At 31.5% G+C, this 20,073-nt stretch overlaps 3 protein-coding genes across 8 annotated transcripts; 2 read left to right on the forward strand and 1 right to left on the reverse strand.

Moving 5' to 3' along the window:
- On the forward strand, window positions 1–3,465 carry LOC145963081 (lysosomal aspartic protease-like). The gene is made up of 7 exons (XM_083084729.1): window positions 1–181; window positions 956–1,110; window positions 1,234–1,424; window positions 1,683–1,805; window positions 1,871–2,030; window positions 2,251–2,343; window positions 2,425–3,465. The coding sequence occupies exons 1-7, from the start codon at window positions 175–177 to the stop codon at window positions 2,590–2,592; spliced, it is 897 nt and encodes a 298-aa protein (XP_082940855.1). The 5' UTR covers window positions 1–174; the 3' UTR covers window positions 2,593–3,465.
- LOC145963080 (uncharacterized) lies at window positions 3,048–8,327 on the reverse strand. 4 transcript variants are annotated; one of them, XM_083084726.1, is made up of 3 exons: window positions 8,030–8,327; window positions 5,837–6,022; window positions 3,048–5,761 (listed from the first exon to the last, which is right to left on the reverse strand). In XM_083084726.1, the coding sequence occupies exon 3, from the start codon at window positions 5,708–5,710 to the stop codon at window positions 4,652–4,654; it is 1,059 nt and encodes a 352-aa protein (XP_082940852.1). In that variant the 5' UTR covers window positions 5,711–5,761; window positions 5,837–6,022; window positions 8,030–8,327; the 3' UTR covers window positions 3,048–4,651. The 4 variants fall into 4 exon arrangements, with proteins under 4 accessions (XP_082940852.1, XP_082940851.1, XP_082940853.1 ...); XM_083084725.1 differs by having other exon boundaries at window positions 3,048–6,022; XM_083084727.1 differs by lacking the exon at window positions 8,030–8,327 and adding an exon at window positions 6,293–6,512 and having other exon boundaries at window positions 3,048–6,022.
- Window positions 8,328–12,712: 4,385 nt separating this feature from the next.
- LOC145963107 (uncharacterized) lies at window positions 12,713–17,575 on the forward strand. Of its 3 annotated transcripts, none has more exons than XM_083084767.1 (6): window positions 12,713–13,180; window positions 13,468–14,372; window positions 14,969–15,214; window positions 15,410–15,783; window positions 15,852–16,006; window positions 16,187–17,575. In XM_083084767.1, exons 2-6 carry the CDS (start codon window positions 13,751–13,753, stop codon window positions 16,491–16,493), a joined length of 1,704 nt encoding a protein of 567 aa, XP_082940893.1. In that variant the 5' UTR covers window positions 12,713–13,180; window positions 13,468–13,750; the 3' UTR covers window positions 16,494–17,575. The 3 variants fall into 3 exon arrangements, with proteins under 3 accessions (XP_082940893.1, XP_082940894.1, XP_082940896.1); XM_083084768.1 differs by having other exon boundaries at window positions 12,713–13,141; window positions 13,449–14,372; XM_083084770.1 differs by having other exon boundaries at window positions 12,713–13,141.
- Window positions 17,576–20,073: the final 2,498 nt, after the last annotated feature.

A 20,073-nucleotide genomic window follows, 5' to 3' on the forward strand; every position in this document is an offset into this window, starting at 1 on the left:
TCAGTGAGCGACAACACTTTATTTCTCTGTGATCTCCGATCATAAAGTGTCGAAAGAGAAAATCGTCGTCCAAATTTTCACAAATTGAAACTTCAGTGGTAAATAAATTCGAAAATATGTTTCGCCTTTTTGTGGTACTAGCGGCGCTCTTTGTGATGACCACGCAATTTCACTATGCCAGGTCAGTATATATTTTATGATATTATACATATATTGGCTTGATAAATATCAAAATTATAGAGATGGATTGTTTTCTCGTAATCGCATCCGATTTCTTGGATTAAACGCGTGGTTTGCGCACACGCAATTAATGCTTCGATACAAATTGAATAAAATTTCTTTGGTCAAAACATATATTTTTATTTATTAGTTAAAGAATAGATAAAAAAGCATTTGAAAAAGTGATTCTTTGTTCTTTCGTAACGTTCACTTTTGTCCAACTTTACTTTCTACATTTAAACGACGACCGTAAATATCGTGATTGGAGGTCATCAAAACATTTAATTGTATACTACTTTTCTCGTGTTAGCAGATCAACTGTAAGTATAACGAGTTGCTTTCTATTATTTATTTACTAAACATTTTCTGTATCCTATTTTTAAAAGGTTGATACAGTTACAGTTATTTTTAAATTATTTCTTTATATAAAATTACATATATATATATATATATATATATATATATATATATATTATTAACAATAATATATATATTATTAACAATAATATATATATATATATATTATTAACATTTAAAAAATTGAATACAACACAGATACAAATTTAATATTTTATAGTGTAAATATTGCAAAGGCAAACTTTGGAATTTGCAGAAATTAATTTAAATACTTTATCATATTCACACTCTGAAGATACAATAAGATTAATAAGATATCTCTATTTTAAAATTTTTTCTAATATTGCTAATTTGTAACATTACTGAATATGTTTTACAGTAAAACACAATCAATATGACAGTACAAAATCCATCACATATATAGCAAATCATACTCTAATTTATATGGAGTATTGTCAGAGGCATGATATATCTACATTATATAATGTATCTCCTTATAATGTAGAGGGATTCTTATCTACTGACGTAATGAATGTAAGTGATTATTAAACAAACAATCCAATTCAACTACAACTATAATCATAGTTTAAACATTTCTCAAGCAATCATTTTTTTGTGCGACAATGATATGTTATTTCGTTACTAATTTTATTATAGATTGGCAGCCTCAGAGTAGAGAACCAAACATTTGCAGAAGTGACTAACGTACAAGCATTCAATAATGTAAAATATGATGGTGTCTTGGGCCTGGGTTATTCCAAGTTAGCTGTCAAAGGAGTAACGTCTGTCTTAGAAAATATGGTTAAACAAATCTCAATGCCACCTATTTTCAGTATTTATCTAAATAGGTATATATCTTCTCATACTTATGAACAATGCATATTTCTAAAAAAAAATGTTAATAAATACATATATATAGTTATATTTGTATGTATATTTATATTTATTTTAATATTGACACATAAATTAAATTTATTATTTATATATTATTTTAATCTTTTATAAATTAAAGTAATATTTATATTTGTATGTTAAATGTACTATTTAATCTTAATTATTATACACACACATACCTATTACGATATAAAATTATGCAATTTGTGCAGAGACCCTTCAGCCAGGATAGGTGGTGAATTGATTTTGGGTGGTTCCGATCCTAATTATTACGTGGGCAATTTTACATATATTCCTGTTACTGACAAAGGATACTGGCAATTTACCATAGATAAGTACGTTATTTTTTTAAATTATGTTAACCATATTCCAATAAATTGTTAACATTATCGCTTTGTAGGATCAAAATACATCGTAGTCCTTATACTTCTCTCGAAATGTGCTCCGATGGTTGTCAAACTATCGTTGATATCAGTGTTCAGGTAATAGTTGGACCAAAAAGAGATATCATACGTATTCATGAATTTATTGGAACTAATAATGTTGATGGACGAGAAACAGTAAGTAAATGATCATATCTTTTATATAAAGCATGTAGCCTTTGATAAAAAAATTATAAAAGTTGATATAACGATAAAAATAAATATTAGATTCTTTCAAATGAAACTTAAACTTCTTTGGAACAACGACATTAATTAATCCACGCTTTGGTTGAACGTGCTTAATATATTTATTAAATATTATTAATTACTAATTTGATATTATCTTTTTTGTTTAAAGATAAACTGCAGTCGAATTTCTGAGTTCCCTACAATCAGTTTTATTTTGGCTGGTAAGGCGTTCAAACTTACCGGTAAAGATTACATCATTCCGGTGAGTACTACTATAGGTAAATTATTTAAATTATTTAAATATATATAGAGAAGTTTACATTGTATATTTAATTCTACATAGGATCCAGATAATGTTACATGTGTAAGCGGACTTTACGGAGGTAACGCGCATAGACGTGGATTCGATTGGATTCTAGGTAATGCATTTATTGGCCGTTACTACACCGAGTTTGATATGGAGAATGACCGAGTGGGATTTGCTTTGGCGAATATTGATTACTTTATCTAACACTTTTTTAAAATATACATATTACATATAATAAAAATGTACATAATGTGCAATTATGTACATTTGATGGAATAAATTTTTGGGTTTTGTACAGTCCTGGATTAAAAATTGATATTAAATATTATTTTTATATAACTAACATAACTTTCATAACAATTGTTCATAACAAACTTAACGATTACGAGATACTTGAACGAGATACTTAACGTATTCAAAGACTGTGAATATCTTTAATTTCCTTCTTAAAAACGTTCAAAAAAACATTCATCAAACAAAAAGTGATATATAGTAAGATAAATTTTCACTAATATAATTATAGTTTTAATGGTTCGATATAATTTTATAACTTCTTTAAATTTTAAATCAATTAAGTTTATATCAAATATAGTTTCATCCTCCAGGACCATTGTTTATCATATCTCACTCTTCTTAAAAATAAATTATAATTGAAAATTACACACAGGACAAAATAATTTTTATTGCGTAAATGTAAGTAAATATACTGTCGCACAAACATATACACTTTGACGAGCTGGTTCTCCGTTATTACACATAATATATACAATAAAATAAGATAATATTTTTAAAATAATTCTGTCTATTATACTCTATTAATTATACCATATAATAATATAGTATAATTATGTATTATTATATAATATAATTAAACATTATTATATATAATATAATTAGATAAGTTAATAAGATAAGTACATCAGATAGTAGAATAAATATATATAACAGTATATTTCACATTTCATTCAGTATAAATATATAAATGTATAAAAATTATAAAAGTTTTATGTATAAACAAAAATGTAGATGAAAATCAAAAGAAAAATGCGTGTACAATTTTTGCTTGAATAAATAAAAAAGAAAATGTAGAATAACTAAAATTTTTATTTTTCGAAAAGACGTTCAATTTTATCCTAAGTCGAAGCAAAAATTTAAAATCTATTGAAAATCTTTCCTTGTCATATTTTATTGTATACTTTATCATCAAATTTATTTAATTATTTGTTTGGTTTTCAATAAAATATAAAATTCAATCTTTTCTAATCGCCAACCGACAAAATTTGCGTCATCAATATATATGAATTGCATTAATTTGTACATATTTGTGCCTTAATTTTCAAGCACTTTTCAGCGCAATACTTTATTGTGAAAACAGCTGATATGAGTTTATTGCTAATTAGAATATTAATTTTTGCAATCAAAGTGTCATTTGTTTTGGCAAAATAGATATTAATTACTTTTTGTTAACTTATATCTAGATATATATCTAAATGAGAAACTAACAAATAATTTAGTAAAATAAATTTCTTGTTTGACGTTGATTGGACAGTAATTGTTACTTATAATTATGTGTATTATTATATTTATAAATTTATTAATGAATAAATATATATTAAAGTTATTTATGAAAAAATAATCTATTAAAAATAATCTACTAGAACAATGTAGAAAAGATAAACTTTTAGATATATGTATATTTCTTTTCTTTCTGTCTATTTCTTATGCTGTGTCATCAATGTTCGGTCTACTTATACTGTCTATATTCATTGTTTGAATTGATATTAATTAAGTAATTTGCAAAAATACATCTGATAACGCGTAATAAGTCTGATATAATAAATAATAGCAAATTTTAAATTAAATATTTATTATAGAGGACTGCAATATGTGCGATCAGTTTTACATCAATGTCAACAATTTAAAAATACGTTATTTTAAATCATTATAATAAATATATCAAGTATATATATTTTTAAACATAATACATACAAACATAAAATACTTTTGTTAAAAAAAATTTATATAATAACAAAGTACAGTATGTAAAAGGCTGAGATTGCTAAAGTACTCTCTCTCTCTTTATCATATCATATCAATAAGACTATTCAGTATTAATTATTTTAAAAATATCCAATATTTTTCTAATATTAACAAAAATATTAGATAAAATGTTCTAATATTGTTAAGAAAAGATGGACGAGAGAGAAAAACTTTTTAAATATTTTAAAATTCACATAGAGAGTCTATAATAAAATTATTAATTTCAGGCACTTTCATCGACTCTATGCGTTGCCTGATTCGCCAAGAACTTCTCAACTCTTTCCCTAAATTCTCTGTTAGATTCCGGCAAGGGCAGCCGCGGTCCCAGACTAGCTAGACCTTGCAAAGTGGTGAAGTTTTGTAGACTTTCCGACAATCGATGATCGTGATTCAAGATATCTGGCTTGGGGGCAGGAGGTTTTCTCTTCTGCAGCGGCAATTTCGTCGTTTTCGAACCAGCCACGGCATTGCCGCTTTCCGGTAGATTCATCATTCCATTGAATGCAATTTGCGCGCTCAGCAGTGACCAAAGTATCTCCAGACAAGACGCTGTTATAACGTTCATAGTCGTCGGTACTCTGTTCAAATTCGGCTCGAATTCTTGTTTATGCCAAACAGTGATTTGTTCCTTTTTCAAATTCACAGATCCCGTAATGTTCATCGTGTCATCATCTTGGAAGATATCTTTCGATATCATCGTTCTTTTCTCAACTGTAAAGGACGCTTGAAGATTACTGTAACTGTCATTCATGATACCGTCATGGAAATCGTTGGATACGAAGGGTTCTAAAGTAACGAATGACTTATTAAATTTGTTGGTCATCGAAGAATCATAATCTTCGGTGAACTTTGGATTGCCGTTGGATGTATTATTCGCGAAATCATCGACGGGATGACGAGGAGCGTCGAGAGTTTTTAACGACTGTAGAGATTCTTCAGCGTTTAAAATCATCGTGAGATCGTACATCATAACGACGCAGCAGAAGATCCCGGCCACCGAGGAGAAGAGGCTACTGTAGAAGAAAATGGTGATGTTTCGGTCGATGTACCAACGTCGCCAAGCGAAGCAACCGGTCACGGACGGTACGAGACATACGAAAGACAGAATATGACCCGGAACAGACATGGCTATGGTGCTCAGAAAGAGAGATATGGCCCCAAGAATGAAATGAATGAGGGACATGCCGCCAACCGTTGATGCCGAGTAGCGACGCTCCGATGGATACAAAGACGACAACGGTGGTTTTGTCTTGATTTTTATAACGTATACATTTTCCGTCATTGTCTTTTATGCGACTTAAATCGCACAAAATTCTAAATCAAAGAAACCGATCTAAGGAAAAAAATATAATAAATAATTTGATACATTTGCCTCTAATTGTAAAACAAATTTGCATAATTTACACACAATCCATTGTTGCGCACGTTCACATTTTTAAAAGATAGTTCGCACTTTTATAAGTTCTCGTCACTATATAAATCCAGAAACTGCCCATGAAATAATCTTCGCACTTCTGTTTTCCACTGTCAAATTGAAAAACATTCGGTTGTAGATGAAATACAGTAGCTGATCGCTGTACGTTATAAAATCTGTCTGAAAAACATAAAAATAAAACGTCTTATGAATATATTCAAATACATTGAGATGTCATGTAAAATTTATAAACATAACCATTAACATAACTAGTTAGATTTTGAACGTAAAATAATGTGCATACGTATAACGTATTAAAAAAGATATATCTCTAATATTTTCACAGTTCTTTACTTTATATTTATATAAAGATATGTAAATATACATATATATAAAAATATTAATTATTACATGCAGTATAATGAGGCAATTTTACGTAAGTGTATGTACCAAGCGCAATGTAGATTGGTAATTTAAATAATTGGAGATTAAATTATAAGGTTAAAAAAAGTGCGCGATCGACCGTGGAAAATCAAACGAGTCACGATGAGTGATCGCGATGCTTTTTACACAGCCGCTCTCTCCTTCCGCATTCAATTATACCGGATATGCAAGCCATAATCGTGCTCGTAGGCAATATCGAGCCCGAGGAATGCTTAACAACGCGAATTCGCCGACGTTTGATGGCGTAGCAGAAGAAACTGAAGCCGACTTCCGCAGCAGCCGGCCGAGCAATTATCGCAACCGCTTCTCGTTTGACTTAATTGAAATCCCCGTCGGGGATTCCGCCTGCGCGCGGATTTCATTCTGCATGGCTTTCTGCGGGATAGACTTGCGTTGCGCAATCCGCGGATAACAATCGCTCGCTCGTGACAGAATCCAGCAAGCAAATCTCGACCCAACGCAGAACGGCGCGTTCACACGCAAACGACATTGTATTGTAATCAACATTGCTGTCATAAGTAGCATAAAAATGGAATACGATTATGCAGGGAGTTCCGGAATAGATTTTACTGGGGCACTATAGAATGAATAAGATTAAAAGGAAATTATGTATAGTTATGTATATAAAAGAGAGCAATTTTATAAAATAGGAAAATATATGTCATAATGAAGTAAAAAATTTTTAATTCAGAGTCGTAATAAATGCGAAATGAAGACTTTTATCTCTCGCGAAAAAAGTGGATTATAACATTTATATAGATTGTAACATTTTATATATATATATATATATATATATATATATATATATATATATATCTTTGTGACTGGTTCAATTGACTTAACGACTAGAAACACGTTGTTATCCGCCGCTTGATCTTTTGTTCTTCTTTCTCATGCTAACATTATGCAATTGATTACGAGATATCACGATTATATTACGAGCGCGCTTGTCTTTCCTCAGGCGTTTGTTTTCATCGACGGATTAGCACGTTAAACCGTGTGAATCTTTGGGTGTTTTTCAGCAAGCGACACAGAGGCTCACTTCATCCTTGTTGATTGCCGAATGTAAACAAGGATGAAATGATTCACTGACCTCTATGTCGCTTGCTGAAAAATGCTCGAAATTTCCAGCGAATTTATACTTCAAAATATACAATAATTTCAATATTATATATTTAAATTATACATTAAATTTACTTTAAACAAATATTAAACTTTTGCAAAGTGAAAGATATATTATCTAATTTATTCTTTTATTAAATATTATTTAACACGAGTAATATCATGTATTTAATTAATGTATATGAATTTAATTTATTTTTCAAAATCTAACAGTTGCAAAGTGTGAAGAATAATTACATGACAACATTGAAATTGAGCAAATTAAAGAAGTTCTGAACACAAGACCAATCCTTTTAAAATATTTAACTATTTATTTTATAATTTACAATATCCATATTTTCTTAGAAATCTTAAAAATTAAATCCAACATCATAAAGAAGATAATAAATCAATTTATGTAACTTGACATTTGTTGTGCTATTTTCTTTGAATAGTAAATCAATTTATGAACTTGACATTTGTTGTGCTATTTTCTTGTGATATTTTCTTAGAAATCCTAAAAATTAAATCCAACATCATAAAGAAGATAGTAAATCAATTTATGTAACTTGACATGTTGTGCTAATTTCGAAAATAAAAATCTCTGGTGATAAATATTATATATTATATGAGGAAACTTACATGTGCATATAATGAAATCTTACAAACTTTATCTCATTGGCGAATCTTTTTAGAATTTTCACTGACAATGTTAAATCAATCACATTCGATATCCTTCGTCACGTTAGAAGTTGTTTTTGATCTCGAGAGAACGAACAATTTTGACAATCACATCTCGTAGTTTGATAAGCGATCTCTCGCGCGCGACATTTGAGTGGCGACTGGACTACGAAGACTAGTTCTCGTTGAAATTACTACGGATTCCCAAACGACCCTCCCACGCAGCCGACTCCTAGTGAAAGGGACAACGGAGAGTAACGTCGGATGAACGTATATACCTTCGCATTAAGTCTTGTTTACATCATTGACGACTTATGCTTATGCGCGAAACGATCTTGACGAAAGGCAAATGTCATCTTACATTTTCTTTTGATTATTTCTCTCATTTGTTGCCAGAAATTTAAAATGGATATCCGATTCTATTTTAAATAGAAAATGCAAAATTGTTAGAATCTTTCCATTAAAGATGCGAAATAATTTTTCAGAGATCCGTAAAATAGAAAATAGAAAATAGGTATTTTTAAAGTATTTTTTTAAATTAAAATTATTTTATTTTTATTTCTTACTGCATGGTGCATACATTGCCATCAACAAGCTTTGTAACAATAGGTTGATTACGCATACTAAAGTAAAAGCCAGTCTCTATATAATCTTATCTTGATTACCATTTCTTATAATGTATGTGACTAAATTATTACAAACTAGAATTCATTCTACTAATGAACAAGTACACTGCAATGTTACACAAATGTTTTGATTTATTGATATTTAAAGCTATTATCGATATCTCGATTAACTTTTAAGTTTACAAGAAAAATGCATTTGAAATAGAAAATGTAATGGAGTAATGGAAACTATTTAAATATAAAATAGTTTTTGAAAAATATATTTTAAATGCAATTTTTGGTTTTGAAAATAGGCACTTTACATTTTGTATTTCCATTTTAAATGTATCTATTTTAAGTAACATCTCTGAGTTGTCATATATATAAACTGTGCAAGAAAAAATAATAGAAAGTAGTGCATAAAGAAGGAGAATGGTTAAAATATCAGAATATTTTTCAAAAACTAAGTAAATTTTCTCGATTATTTTTGCATTTTGATCGAGCGAATAAGTTGATATTTTTGAAATAGAATTCTGTGAAATTCTGTGCTTGAATTGGCTGATTTTTTCAGAATAGTAATCAATTGACTTCACTTAAACGAAAACATGACCCTTCTTCCTATTATGAAAGTCCCGTTATAATCGAAGGTAAGAGAGCAAGCATATCCCAGGATCTTCGTCGAGGATTGTGCATGAGCTAATCTTTATTGTTGGCTGCAGAACACGACGTGTGGGTTCGGCACATGACCTTTTCGTTCAATCATTGGTAAGGAATCATTCACAGATTACGTTACTTCCCATCAAGAAATGTAAATAAAATAAGGAAAGAATGTGCACTATCTCAATTTTGATATCACATTTCAATTAGATAGATTATAATAGGTAAAAATTATTTAGCGCTATCATTGACGAAGTACTGTTAAAGACTGCCAATCTTATAAATATTCGCGTAGTTTGAAAAGTCCGCTAACGCTTTCTCAAGAATTATGAGACAAGCAATCACTTTGTCACTTGTCGTTGATTCTTAGAAAATATGTAAGAAATTTTTTATTTTTATTAAATTCATTATTTTTATCTTTTTAGTTATTTTTAATTTATTTTTATATTTATATTTATTTTATTTTTATATTTTTATAATTAATTTTAGTATAACTATAATAAAAATAATGCAAATGGATTTTTGGTAAAATAATATAATATAAATAATATAATGTATCGCGAGTTCGCTTGATCGTGACGAAAATTTATCCATGGCTGGCCGTCTTAACAGTATCTCATTGGTAGCATTACGCATTATTTTCAAATATCGTCGTCTAATTTAATGAGCTGAGAGATGAAGCAAGAAATATTTTCATTAAAAGTCTCTTTAAGTATCGAAATCATCGTTTATAATGTCTAGTCAAAGTGATCATCAATGGTTATTGATAATCTAATGATCTTAAGTGGAAAGCGTATATTTGGGCAAACACCTGCCGCTTTCAATCGCGGAGAAATCTTAATTTAATCCATTTAATCTTATACTTTTACTACTCTTAATCTTATACTTTACAGTAAAACTTATTGTCGATCTGTTTCAAATTACAATATTATATTTTTTAATATCGGTCTATTATATAAAATAACTCCAAAGCTTTTCTACAAAAATGTATAGAAATTTAAGTTTTTAGAAAATTAATAACGCAATTAGTGCGGACAATAATTTCATAGAAGAGCAACTTTAATTTTGCTTCGAGACAAACTGTTGCAACACTATTGATACCAACATTTTAAAAATATCGCCGCGTAATTATTTCGTAACAGCATAATTTATAGATTGAGATACTGAAAAGCATCACTAAACTAATTAGTTTTAAATTGTTACGAATGGGCTAAACTGTGTTCGTGCAAGAATGAGAGAGTAAAATCACGCGTGATTACCGTGTACCTTTCAAATGATTTCTTCACGATCATAAAAGGACCGCGGAATGCTAACAGGAGTATCATTATTAATGCCTGCAATTTAGTTTTGAAATTAGAAAGACATGTAACGTCCAATAGCAGCGACATTATGTGCTGTAACGGCGCGTGCATCTTTCGATGCGTTGCAAAAAATTCAAGAAAGAAAGAAGACTTTCACGAGGGAGGTTGCAGCAAATTCGCTCTGCCATCTCGATAAATCGTTCATGCGGAAATTATGACACCGCTTTCCAGAGGACGCACGTTATCGTTGGAGACATCGAACTTCCGGCAAGATCGTCCGGACCGCATATTCGTTCGAGCGGATAATCGATCGCGGTTTACAGAGAGACATTGAAGAGAAATCAATTCTTACACTAATTGTAAGCATGACTCCGCACAACGGGATAACCGCGATCTGTGCGATTGCGTGTGGGACAAGCTGGAAAACGTGCGTGCATCCAGCGACAGTTGCACGTGAATGCACGCTCTTGCGTGTATCTGATAATACTAATCAGAGTAATCACTGTAATATTTATTGTAGCATCGCATTTTGTTTCAAAGTACAAGATGAATGATGAATAAAATTCAAAGATATCGCAATACATAATATTACATAAAGATAAAAGTTATTAATAGATATTATATTACATGTAGATATAAATATTATAATTAAAGTAATAATAATATCATTAATTACATTATTTATATTTAAATTTGATATAGCGTATATCTAAATATATAAAAATATATATACTTATGTATGTAATATACATATATTTATATATGTATTTGTAGATCTGTTTATAGATGCAAAATTTATTTAGACTACTAACATTATTAACTATTATTTATAAAATAATATTATTAACTATTATTTTTTCTCGTTCGTCATGTATTATTTAAAGTAAGAGAGGGAAAATCACTATAAAAATAAATAAATAAGAAGAAATTCGGAAAGTTTTCCAAAAGTGTCAGAATGTTCTTTGAAAGGAGTGAAAAGTCGCCGAGCGGAAATCACGCACATCGCGATCAATAGTTGGAACATAAAAATATATCGATCAGAGGGATCTGGTTTCTTATTATCCCGTGTTTCTTATAATATCGCCGCTTTTTCTTGTACACTTTCACGCGAGTGTCCACTGGTAAAAAGGCCTCGAAAAATGCGCGTTTACGCGTTCCCGTCGTGCGAGCCACGCGCGCCGTTTCGGGTCCTTTCATTTTTAAAGTGACTTTTCGGCCGTTAACGTGCCGATACTCGCGAGAGCGCAAGAGGAATATATTCAGTGCTCAACGAGAAAGAGAAAGAGAGAGAGCGAGATAATGACCGAAATGCATTCGTGTCGGAGCAGCTGTTACTATCGAGGCACGCGTCTCAACGGTCGCGGCAGCTGTCCAGAAAATTGACTACAGTAGCCTCATTCTAAGCTCTTTACGTTTATCTGATTAAAGGCAATTTTTATTTTTTTTTTAATACACGAAATTATATAATTTGGAATTTATTATAAAATAAAATCTATGTGCTGAGAATAGAAATTGAAACAAAGTAATTTCAAATGTTTAAATGACGAAATTAAGTCCTTGCAAATAATGTAAAAAATCCTGACAAATGCAGCATAATTATACAATATTTATCCTCAATAATGTATCCTTTTAAAAGAATTTTCTAAAAAAATTATTTGTTGTTTCTCTCTCTGCTTTATACAATTAATAATTTTAATTTTAAAATATTTTCCTAAGAGAGGAAAACAAATTATTCAACATTTAAATATTTGCGAGTATAGATTCTACATAAAAAAATAAAAGTTTTTTATATTTTAAAACGAAAATCTCAGATAGTTTATTTCGATGACAGGCGTATCCTTCAGGCATTTAAAGTTTAAATTACTGTCGAAAAAACTTCATGACATATAAGCAACGGTCAAAATTCTAGACGAAATGTACTATAGTTCAAGAGCCCCCACCTCGCGCGAAGGGACACCGGGCCCGTATTACGTGAAACCCCATGACAACCCCATGAGCGAACGCGCATACACAGATACGCGAGGGAACGCATGGAGAAACGCATGGAGAAACGCCCTTTGCGCATCTGCTGTTAAGGGAAGAGAGAGGCAGTTTGTCGAAGGCAACCGTCGTGAGCACATCGCATGGTTAACGAAAGTGTGCATTCTTAATGGATATTCTTGGAACGTCATCTATTCTATTATGAGATAAAATTGACATTATATTGTTTAATAATTTTGAGATTCAACTTGAATTCGAAAATTATATTAATTGCATAAATTTTTAATGTTTATACAAGTGTATCTAAGCATCTAAGATATTTTTTATTATTTGTGCTTTTCCGAAAAACTTGCGTGATCGATAGAAAATCATCTACGTGAGATAATGCAATTTTATTGTTGAAAAGGACGGTTTTACGAAGCCAAAGAATAATTTCGACGTATCGGACGTTGTCCAAAATTTGTGTACGAAAGATGTGTAAGAAACTTTGCAGATTGACACACGAAATTGCCTCAACACCGATACAAATAGTAAGCTTTGCATTGGAAACTTGGCGATCTCCTGTTTACGTTAGTAACATGATAGTAATTCTTATTAATCGATCTTAATTCCTGATAATTTGAAACTATACCACGATATATTGTTAATGTATTAATCTGAGAAATTTGTATGGAAATTCTTATGTATTTGTGACTGATAAAAAAATGTGATTAATTTTTGTTGAACTTTTGCTAAAATTGCATTCGCGAAAGGTTCAAGTGAATTTTTACTGATAAATTCTTAAATAAAATACTATTTATCAATTTTCATTTTACATCATTTTACATGAATTAAAAGAGAATTTTATTCTGGACAGAAGCCACACACGTGAAAGTTCGTAAAGAAAGTCCTTCAAACTTTATTATGCTTGCTCATTTGCTTAATAACGTCCCAGACTTAATCGGCTAAGTCTCAATTTGCTTCTCCGCGAGTCAATGCCAGATTCATTTGCTCGAATCAGACTTAAACTTATCAGCTTAATTCTTTCCTCGACCAACCGATCTGCATCTGAGTTTCACGACGCTCATCGTCGAAGATTACATCGCGAATCCGCTTTTCTCACTCGTCGAAGCTCGATGAGATAGTCACGAGCTACGATCATGGCGCAAGCATCCGAACCAGCGCCGGTGCATTGCTACACCAATCCGTCGTTCTGTCGTCAATCGGAGTACATCCCGGACGATCATGTCAACGACCTGCCGCCACCGCCGCCGCAGCAGTTTCAAGGAGGCGATGATTTGCCGCCGCCTCCGCCGCCGCAGCAATTGCAATTGCCCGCCGCGGGTCAGAGCAATCCGGCTTTCCAGGCACCGCCGGAGACGACGTTAGACGACGGATTGCGGGGCCGGTATTGTTATCTGGAAAATAACCGCGTCCCTTCCGCGCACAGGAGATACGCCAGTCTTCCGGTGGAAGAGCCTCGCGTGACTTATAGCCAGTCCTCGCGATATGAATACACGCAGCAACAGGACGAGAGAGACCGGTTGCCGCGCGAGGTTGCCTCCTCGAGGTATGAGTTCATTCCGCAGCAGCAGGTGCAACAACGTTCCACACCGGCGGCCAACCAAGACGATCGAGGAGGGTCGCAGACGCGGACGTGCCGTGGAAATGCCGGTAGATACGCCATTATACCGGGTGACCAGGACTACCAGGATTATCATGACAATCCACAATGGAGCAGCAACGCCAAATCGGCACCGCGACACATCAACACCCCGCAGGGTGATTTTTCTTTTATTTTATCGTTTTTTAGGAATAAAATAATTTTTTTTCCTACCTTTCTCATCGATTCTTTAAGATTGAATAATATAAGAATATTGAATAAGAATGATGCATACATATAAATCAAAATTGATCCAGATTCTTGAGTAAACAGGAAAATATAAATAATTGATATACGTATAAATATATATTTCATTTTATCGTTTTTTAGGAATAAAATAATTTTTCTTTTCCTACCTTTCTCATCGATTCTTTAAGATTGAATAATATAAGAATATTGAATAAGAATGATGCATACATATAAATCAAAATTGATCCAGATTCTTGAGTGAACAGGAAAATATAAATAATTGATATACGTATAAATATATATTTTATTTTATCGTTTTTTAGGAATAAAATAATTTTTCTTTTCCTACCTTTCTCAGCGATTCTTTAATAAGATTGAATATAAGAATATTGAATAAGAATGAAACATACATATAAATAAAAATTGATCTATATTCTTGAGTGAACAGGAAAATATAAATAATTGATATACGTATAAATATATAAATATCTATTGAAATTTTTAATTATAATTTATAATTATACAGGTCGTTACACCAGAGTGCCCGTGCAAGAAGAAATTCCGCCGGCACTTCCCGAGAGAAACGTGCAAGAACTCTCAATGTCGCCAAAAAATAACTTAGCTACACAGAAACTGCATGAAATATTGTCGACGCCCAGGAAACCGAGATCAAGATCCGAAGAGAGGACACTGTCGCCGAAGAGGCAACAGTCTTTTAATCAAACCAGCACGCCGCAGAGAAGGGCACTCACGCCTGGCGAATCTCCGAATGGTTCGAAATTTATTATTGGTCCCTTTAATTGCGCCTGCAATAATATAAATAAAATTTCATAAATTAAATATCAATTAATATATATGTGTGTATCAAAAAATTAACTTGGGTAAATAATAAAGATATTATTTATCATCTTTCTGCACATTATGATTATTCTTCGTCATATTTCATCCTCTTTTTCGCTTCGCTCAGGTCGCACCTTCAGTCCAACGCGCACAACTCCTCAAGGTACGCCTCAGAGTCGAGGCTTCTCACTCACGGGACCCCAGACGTCGACGCCCAACAAGGAATCGTCAGCTCGCAGATGCCTTCCTCTGTTGGAGAACTCGTCCCGTCAGCAGGATGTTTGTCCAGCCAATAATTGCGGCCGGCTTCGTTACGTGGGTACCGCACCGGTCGACTTAATGAACCTGAGTCACAACGAACCGCCGCCTCGCTACGTCTATACGGAAAGTGGCCTGGAGTCCATGCCGATGATGTCCGGTTCGCCCAGATATCATGTGGTGCCCGCCGATCAGAAGAACTATCAAAGCGTTGAGAGCGCGTTTATAGCGCGCACCGCCGTTGTAAGTGATAATGATGTAGATGATGACACAGAAAAATCACTCGTCTAACAAAAACGTAATTTTTCCAGGTACCACCGTTATCTCCGCCAAACAGCGACGTGAATACGACTTTGGCGAGCGGCATGGAGAAGGGCGAGAGAAAAAGCGCGCCGATTCTACTCATACTAGTTGGTTTTCTGACCTGCGGCCTCGCTCTCTACCTATCCTCGTCGCAAGGAAGAAGGTAGGATACTTCATTTTTTAAAGGAAGAATTTCTCCAAACAAAAAATTGTAAAACTTTTGCGTCAACTTAAACAAACGCTTGAACATTTCAATGCATTACTTATGAATATATAAATATTTTCAATAGTATTATAAGTTTCATAAGTTTTATATTTAATAAAATATCACATCTGATTTTAGATACTACTTTGATAGCGCAGTCGGCTGCGGTGCCTGCTGCGCTTTAGCGGGTGCATGCAGGAGTTTACGAAGGACTTGGACAGGACTTGGTCTGGCTGGACTGGCAGCACTAAGCTGTGCCGGTCTTCTGCTACTAGCCGCTAAATCTCCGAAGGACGGCACACCACTCCACGACATCACAGCCGGCGCTTTATGCGGCGTGTCAGTTTTAGGCGCTGGCCTTGCCCTGTTGGCTCTTTTGAAGCCGAGATGCAGTTTCGGACGTCACAGACGAGTGCATTCTTGGATACCACGATTTTCACCTTAGCTTACCGTCGATGATTTTTATCATAATTTATTCATCTTAGAATTATTGTCCTTTCAATAGAAGGATATTTAAAAATATGATTGCGTAAAATAAAAAATCCAAGAAATACTCGTAAAAAATATTTGAGACGTAATATTCCATGTTATAAATTGTATTATAAATACTAAATTGAACAAAATCGATTTTTGTAAGAAAAAAAATGATTCTAACAAAGTATTTATATAAAATACTTAAAGAGGAATTGCAAAAATTGCTGCGAATATAAAGATGATATTTTCTTACAGATTTTTATCAAAGATAAATTATTGTTTTTTTTTACTCTTTCCTTCTCTGAAAGGTCAAATATCAGCTCTTTAATTGATCGAATATACTGATCTGAACTTATTCAAAATGTAAATTATCATCGCTTATATAAGAGAGCACTATTGTTTATTAAAATAATATGACTTCTGTTTAAATTCTAAGGTTTACATTTAAATAAAACTTACAAATCCTTATTTAATACATTTATATATATTTAACACATTTATATACATGTTTTTTTAATTCTAATATTTTAGCTACTTTTATTAAATATATTTTATTTAATACATAAGAACTAACGACGCAAGTGTACTCTTCCATCAAACAAGAATTTAAGAGAGTTGTCATATTTAAAATATAAATATATACTTAATGAGCGAAGCGTGTAGACAGCGCATAGTAGACAGCGCACTAGTCTACAAAGCCAAACACCCTGGGTTCGATTCCCCGGGTAAACTGAAAAATTGTATACGCTCGTTCCTCTCTCGGAAGGCAATGGCAAACCGAGAAATCTTGCCAAGGACATCTCTCTAATGTACCCGTTCGGCATTAAACTAGGTCCCATATACGTGTGATAATCTGATGCACAGGTATATGAAAGAGAGAGATTACCATGTTCGAAATCGAACAAAAGGAATGAGATAAAAACTGAAAATAGGTAGTATTAGGCCTTATTTAACTTGAAATCCAATTGATTCTATATATGTTATTTCCAAAAACTCACTTATGCATGTATTAACTGGGTCCTATGCAGAATTAAATATACATAATGTACATAAACTTACCACAATTTGTTTAATAATTACTTACATTCAATACATCAGTAAATAGGAATCCATTTATCTTTAGAGTGAGTGTGTCATAAAATATAGGCATATCATATCTATGGAAGTATATTATTTAAATATGTAAGTATATATATATATATACTTACATATTTACAATACATTACGCATTTAAATATAATTATATCAAAAACGTTTATTAACTCGATAATTTTTCTGAATTATATGATCTTTATATTGCATATATATCTCTAAAGTAATACTTAATTCGTAATCTAGTTTTAAAATCATTATAATTTAACGGACATTGTAATTTAACGGACATTGATTTTTAGTTAACGAAAATTTTGCATGTAATTTTACATAAAGAAATAATTTAAAAACAACTATATCTGTAACTGTATCAACCTTTTAAAAATAGGACACAGAGAATGTCAAGTAAACATATAATACAAAGCAATTCGTTATACCTATAGTTCTGCTAATACGTGAAAAAATAATTTACAATTAGATGTTTTGATGACCTTGCGATATTTATGTTAACCGTTGTCGTTTAAATGTAGGTAAAATCAAGAGGGACAAAAGCGAACGTTGCGAAAAAACAAAGAGCACTTTTTCAAAAATATTCTTTTTTTATCTATTCTTTAACTAATAAATAAAAATATACGTTTTGATCAAGGAAATTTCATCCAATTTGTACCGAAGCATTAATTACATTTGCACAAATCACGCATTTAATCCAAGAAATAGAATGCGATTACAAGAAAAAAATCGATCTCTATAATCTCGATATTTATCATGCCAAAATATATATTACAATAAAATATATATACCGACCTGTGCAATTGCGCGTCGATTATCATAAAGAGCACCGTCACTATTACAAAAAGGCGAAACATATTTCCAAATTTACTTATCATTGAAGTTTCGATTCGTGAAAATTTGAACGACCGGTTTCTTTCGACACTTTATGATCGGATACACAGGTAAATAAAGTGTTGTCGTTCACATTAAAAATGTGTGATTAATTTATTTCGAATATCTTTGATATGTGCTTTCAATTATGATAGACTAGTGATTTCGCAAGCTATTTACGCTTGGCGATGCTGTCCATTGAAACCTGAAGAGTCATACGAAATAGTGATTATCATAAAGGAACAGAGTTCGTCCAAAGAGTCTATCATATTTGCAAAATCGATTTATATTGAGGTTTCGCGGAAGTATCACGAAATGGATCATATCAATTATATTATTCGTCATCGTGACAGGAGCGGCTTGTTATTTGTATCGAAAGTAATATATATTTTATCTTCTACGTTCCAATATCAATGTCACTCTAATGTCATTATCACATGTTTATTTCAGTCAGTCCGTTATGATATGTTTATTACTCAGCCCGTTAAAAACGTTGATAAATGTAAGTTTCAAATATATAGCTGATAAATCAAAAATTTTCATGTATAAGTACAGAATTTTTTCACGTCTATTACATTATGATTACTCAATTTTACCAGAAATCGACTAACCAATCTATGCACGTCGAGATAGTCTTGTCGTAGAATATCGAGTACTCTGAACGAAATCCGTGATATTAAATTCTAAGCAGGAGCTCTCAACTCCTTGCGACAAGCAATCCTTATAGCAAGCAAGCACTTTGAAAATTCTCCCATTCACTGTCGAGAAAGAAGTCGAAAAGATAACGAAGAAAATGACATCATTGTGAAAAATTAAATCTTTCGAAAATTAAATTCTAATTTTTATCGAAGAGAAATTACTGTTTTTTAAAACTAACTCTCCTTCCTTGAACTGTCACATACTAGCTCTTCAATTGATCGAATATATGCAATGAGATCTGAGCTTTGAAATGTAAATTATCGTTGATTATATAAGAGAGTTACCTTTTTCACATTACTTCCATTTAAATTCAAAGATTTACAAGTAAAACTTACAAATTATTATAATCATTTTATATATTTTTATATGTATATATCATATATTTTATATGTACATATCATACTTTTATATCTTTTTTAAATATACATATTCTAATATTTTACTTAATTTTATTAAATATTTTATTATATATATATATATATATATATATATATATATATATATATATTATATTTTATCTAACATACATAAAGATTAACGACACAAATGTTCTATTGAATAAGAATAGTTTATGAGAGATCACGTTTTTAGAATATAAATGAAATGTAATCTTATTAATATCATTATACATATTATTATATTATATTCAAAGCAATTTTTGTACGAATAATATCTTGAAATCACATAAAGATTTTAAATTGAGAATATGGCAACATATTTTACAAAATAAAAATTCTTTTATAAAAAATAAGAACTGTACAAAAATATACTACACCATTACTATAGTATATTTTTCATACATGTGCTATTAAATCCTTACCTATTTTTATAAGACATTCTTTATCATACTCTTGATAATATTTTATTAATAAATCTAA

This window comes from Camponotus vicinus, unplaced genomic scaffold (assembly GCF_025532165.1).
Source record: "Camponotus vicinus isolate PSW18456_S1 unplaced genomic scaffold, iyCamVici1.0 SCAF_12, whole genome shotgun sequence".
Taxonomy (NCBI): domain Eukaryota; kingdom Metazoa; phylum Arthropoda; class Insecta; order Hymenoptera; family Formicidae; genus Camponotus; species Camponotus vicinus.

Coding starts and splice junctions, on each gene's coding strand:
- LOC145963107 (XM_083084767.1), top strand. CDS start 13,751: ATGGCGCAAGCATCCGAACCAGCGCCGGTGCATTGCTACACCAATCCG. Junction 15,215..15,409: donor GCCTGGCGAATCTCCGAATG/GTTCGAAATTTA, acceptor CGCTTCGCTCAG/GTCGCACCTTCAGTCCAACG. Junction 15,784..15,851: donor TTATAGCGCGCACCGCCGTT/GTAAGTGATAAT, acceptor TAATTTTTCCAG/GTACCACCGTTATCTCCGCC.
- LOC145963080 (XM_083084726.1), bottom strand. CDS start 5,710: ATGACGGAAAATGTATACGTTATAAAAATCAAGACAAAACCACCGTTG.
- LOC145963081 (XM_083084729.1), top strand. Junction 1,425..1,682: donor TTCAGTATTTATCTAAATAG/GTATATATCTTC, acceptor CAATTTGTGCAG/AGACCCTTCAGCCAGGATAG. Junction 2,031..2,250: donor ATGTTGATGGACGAGAAACA/GTAAGTAAATGA, acceptor TTTTGTTTAAAG/ATAAACTGCAGTCGAATTTC.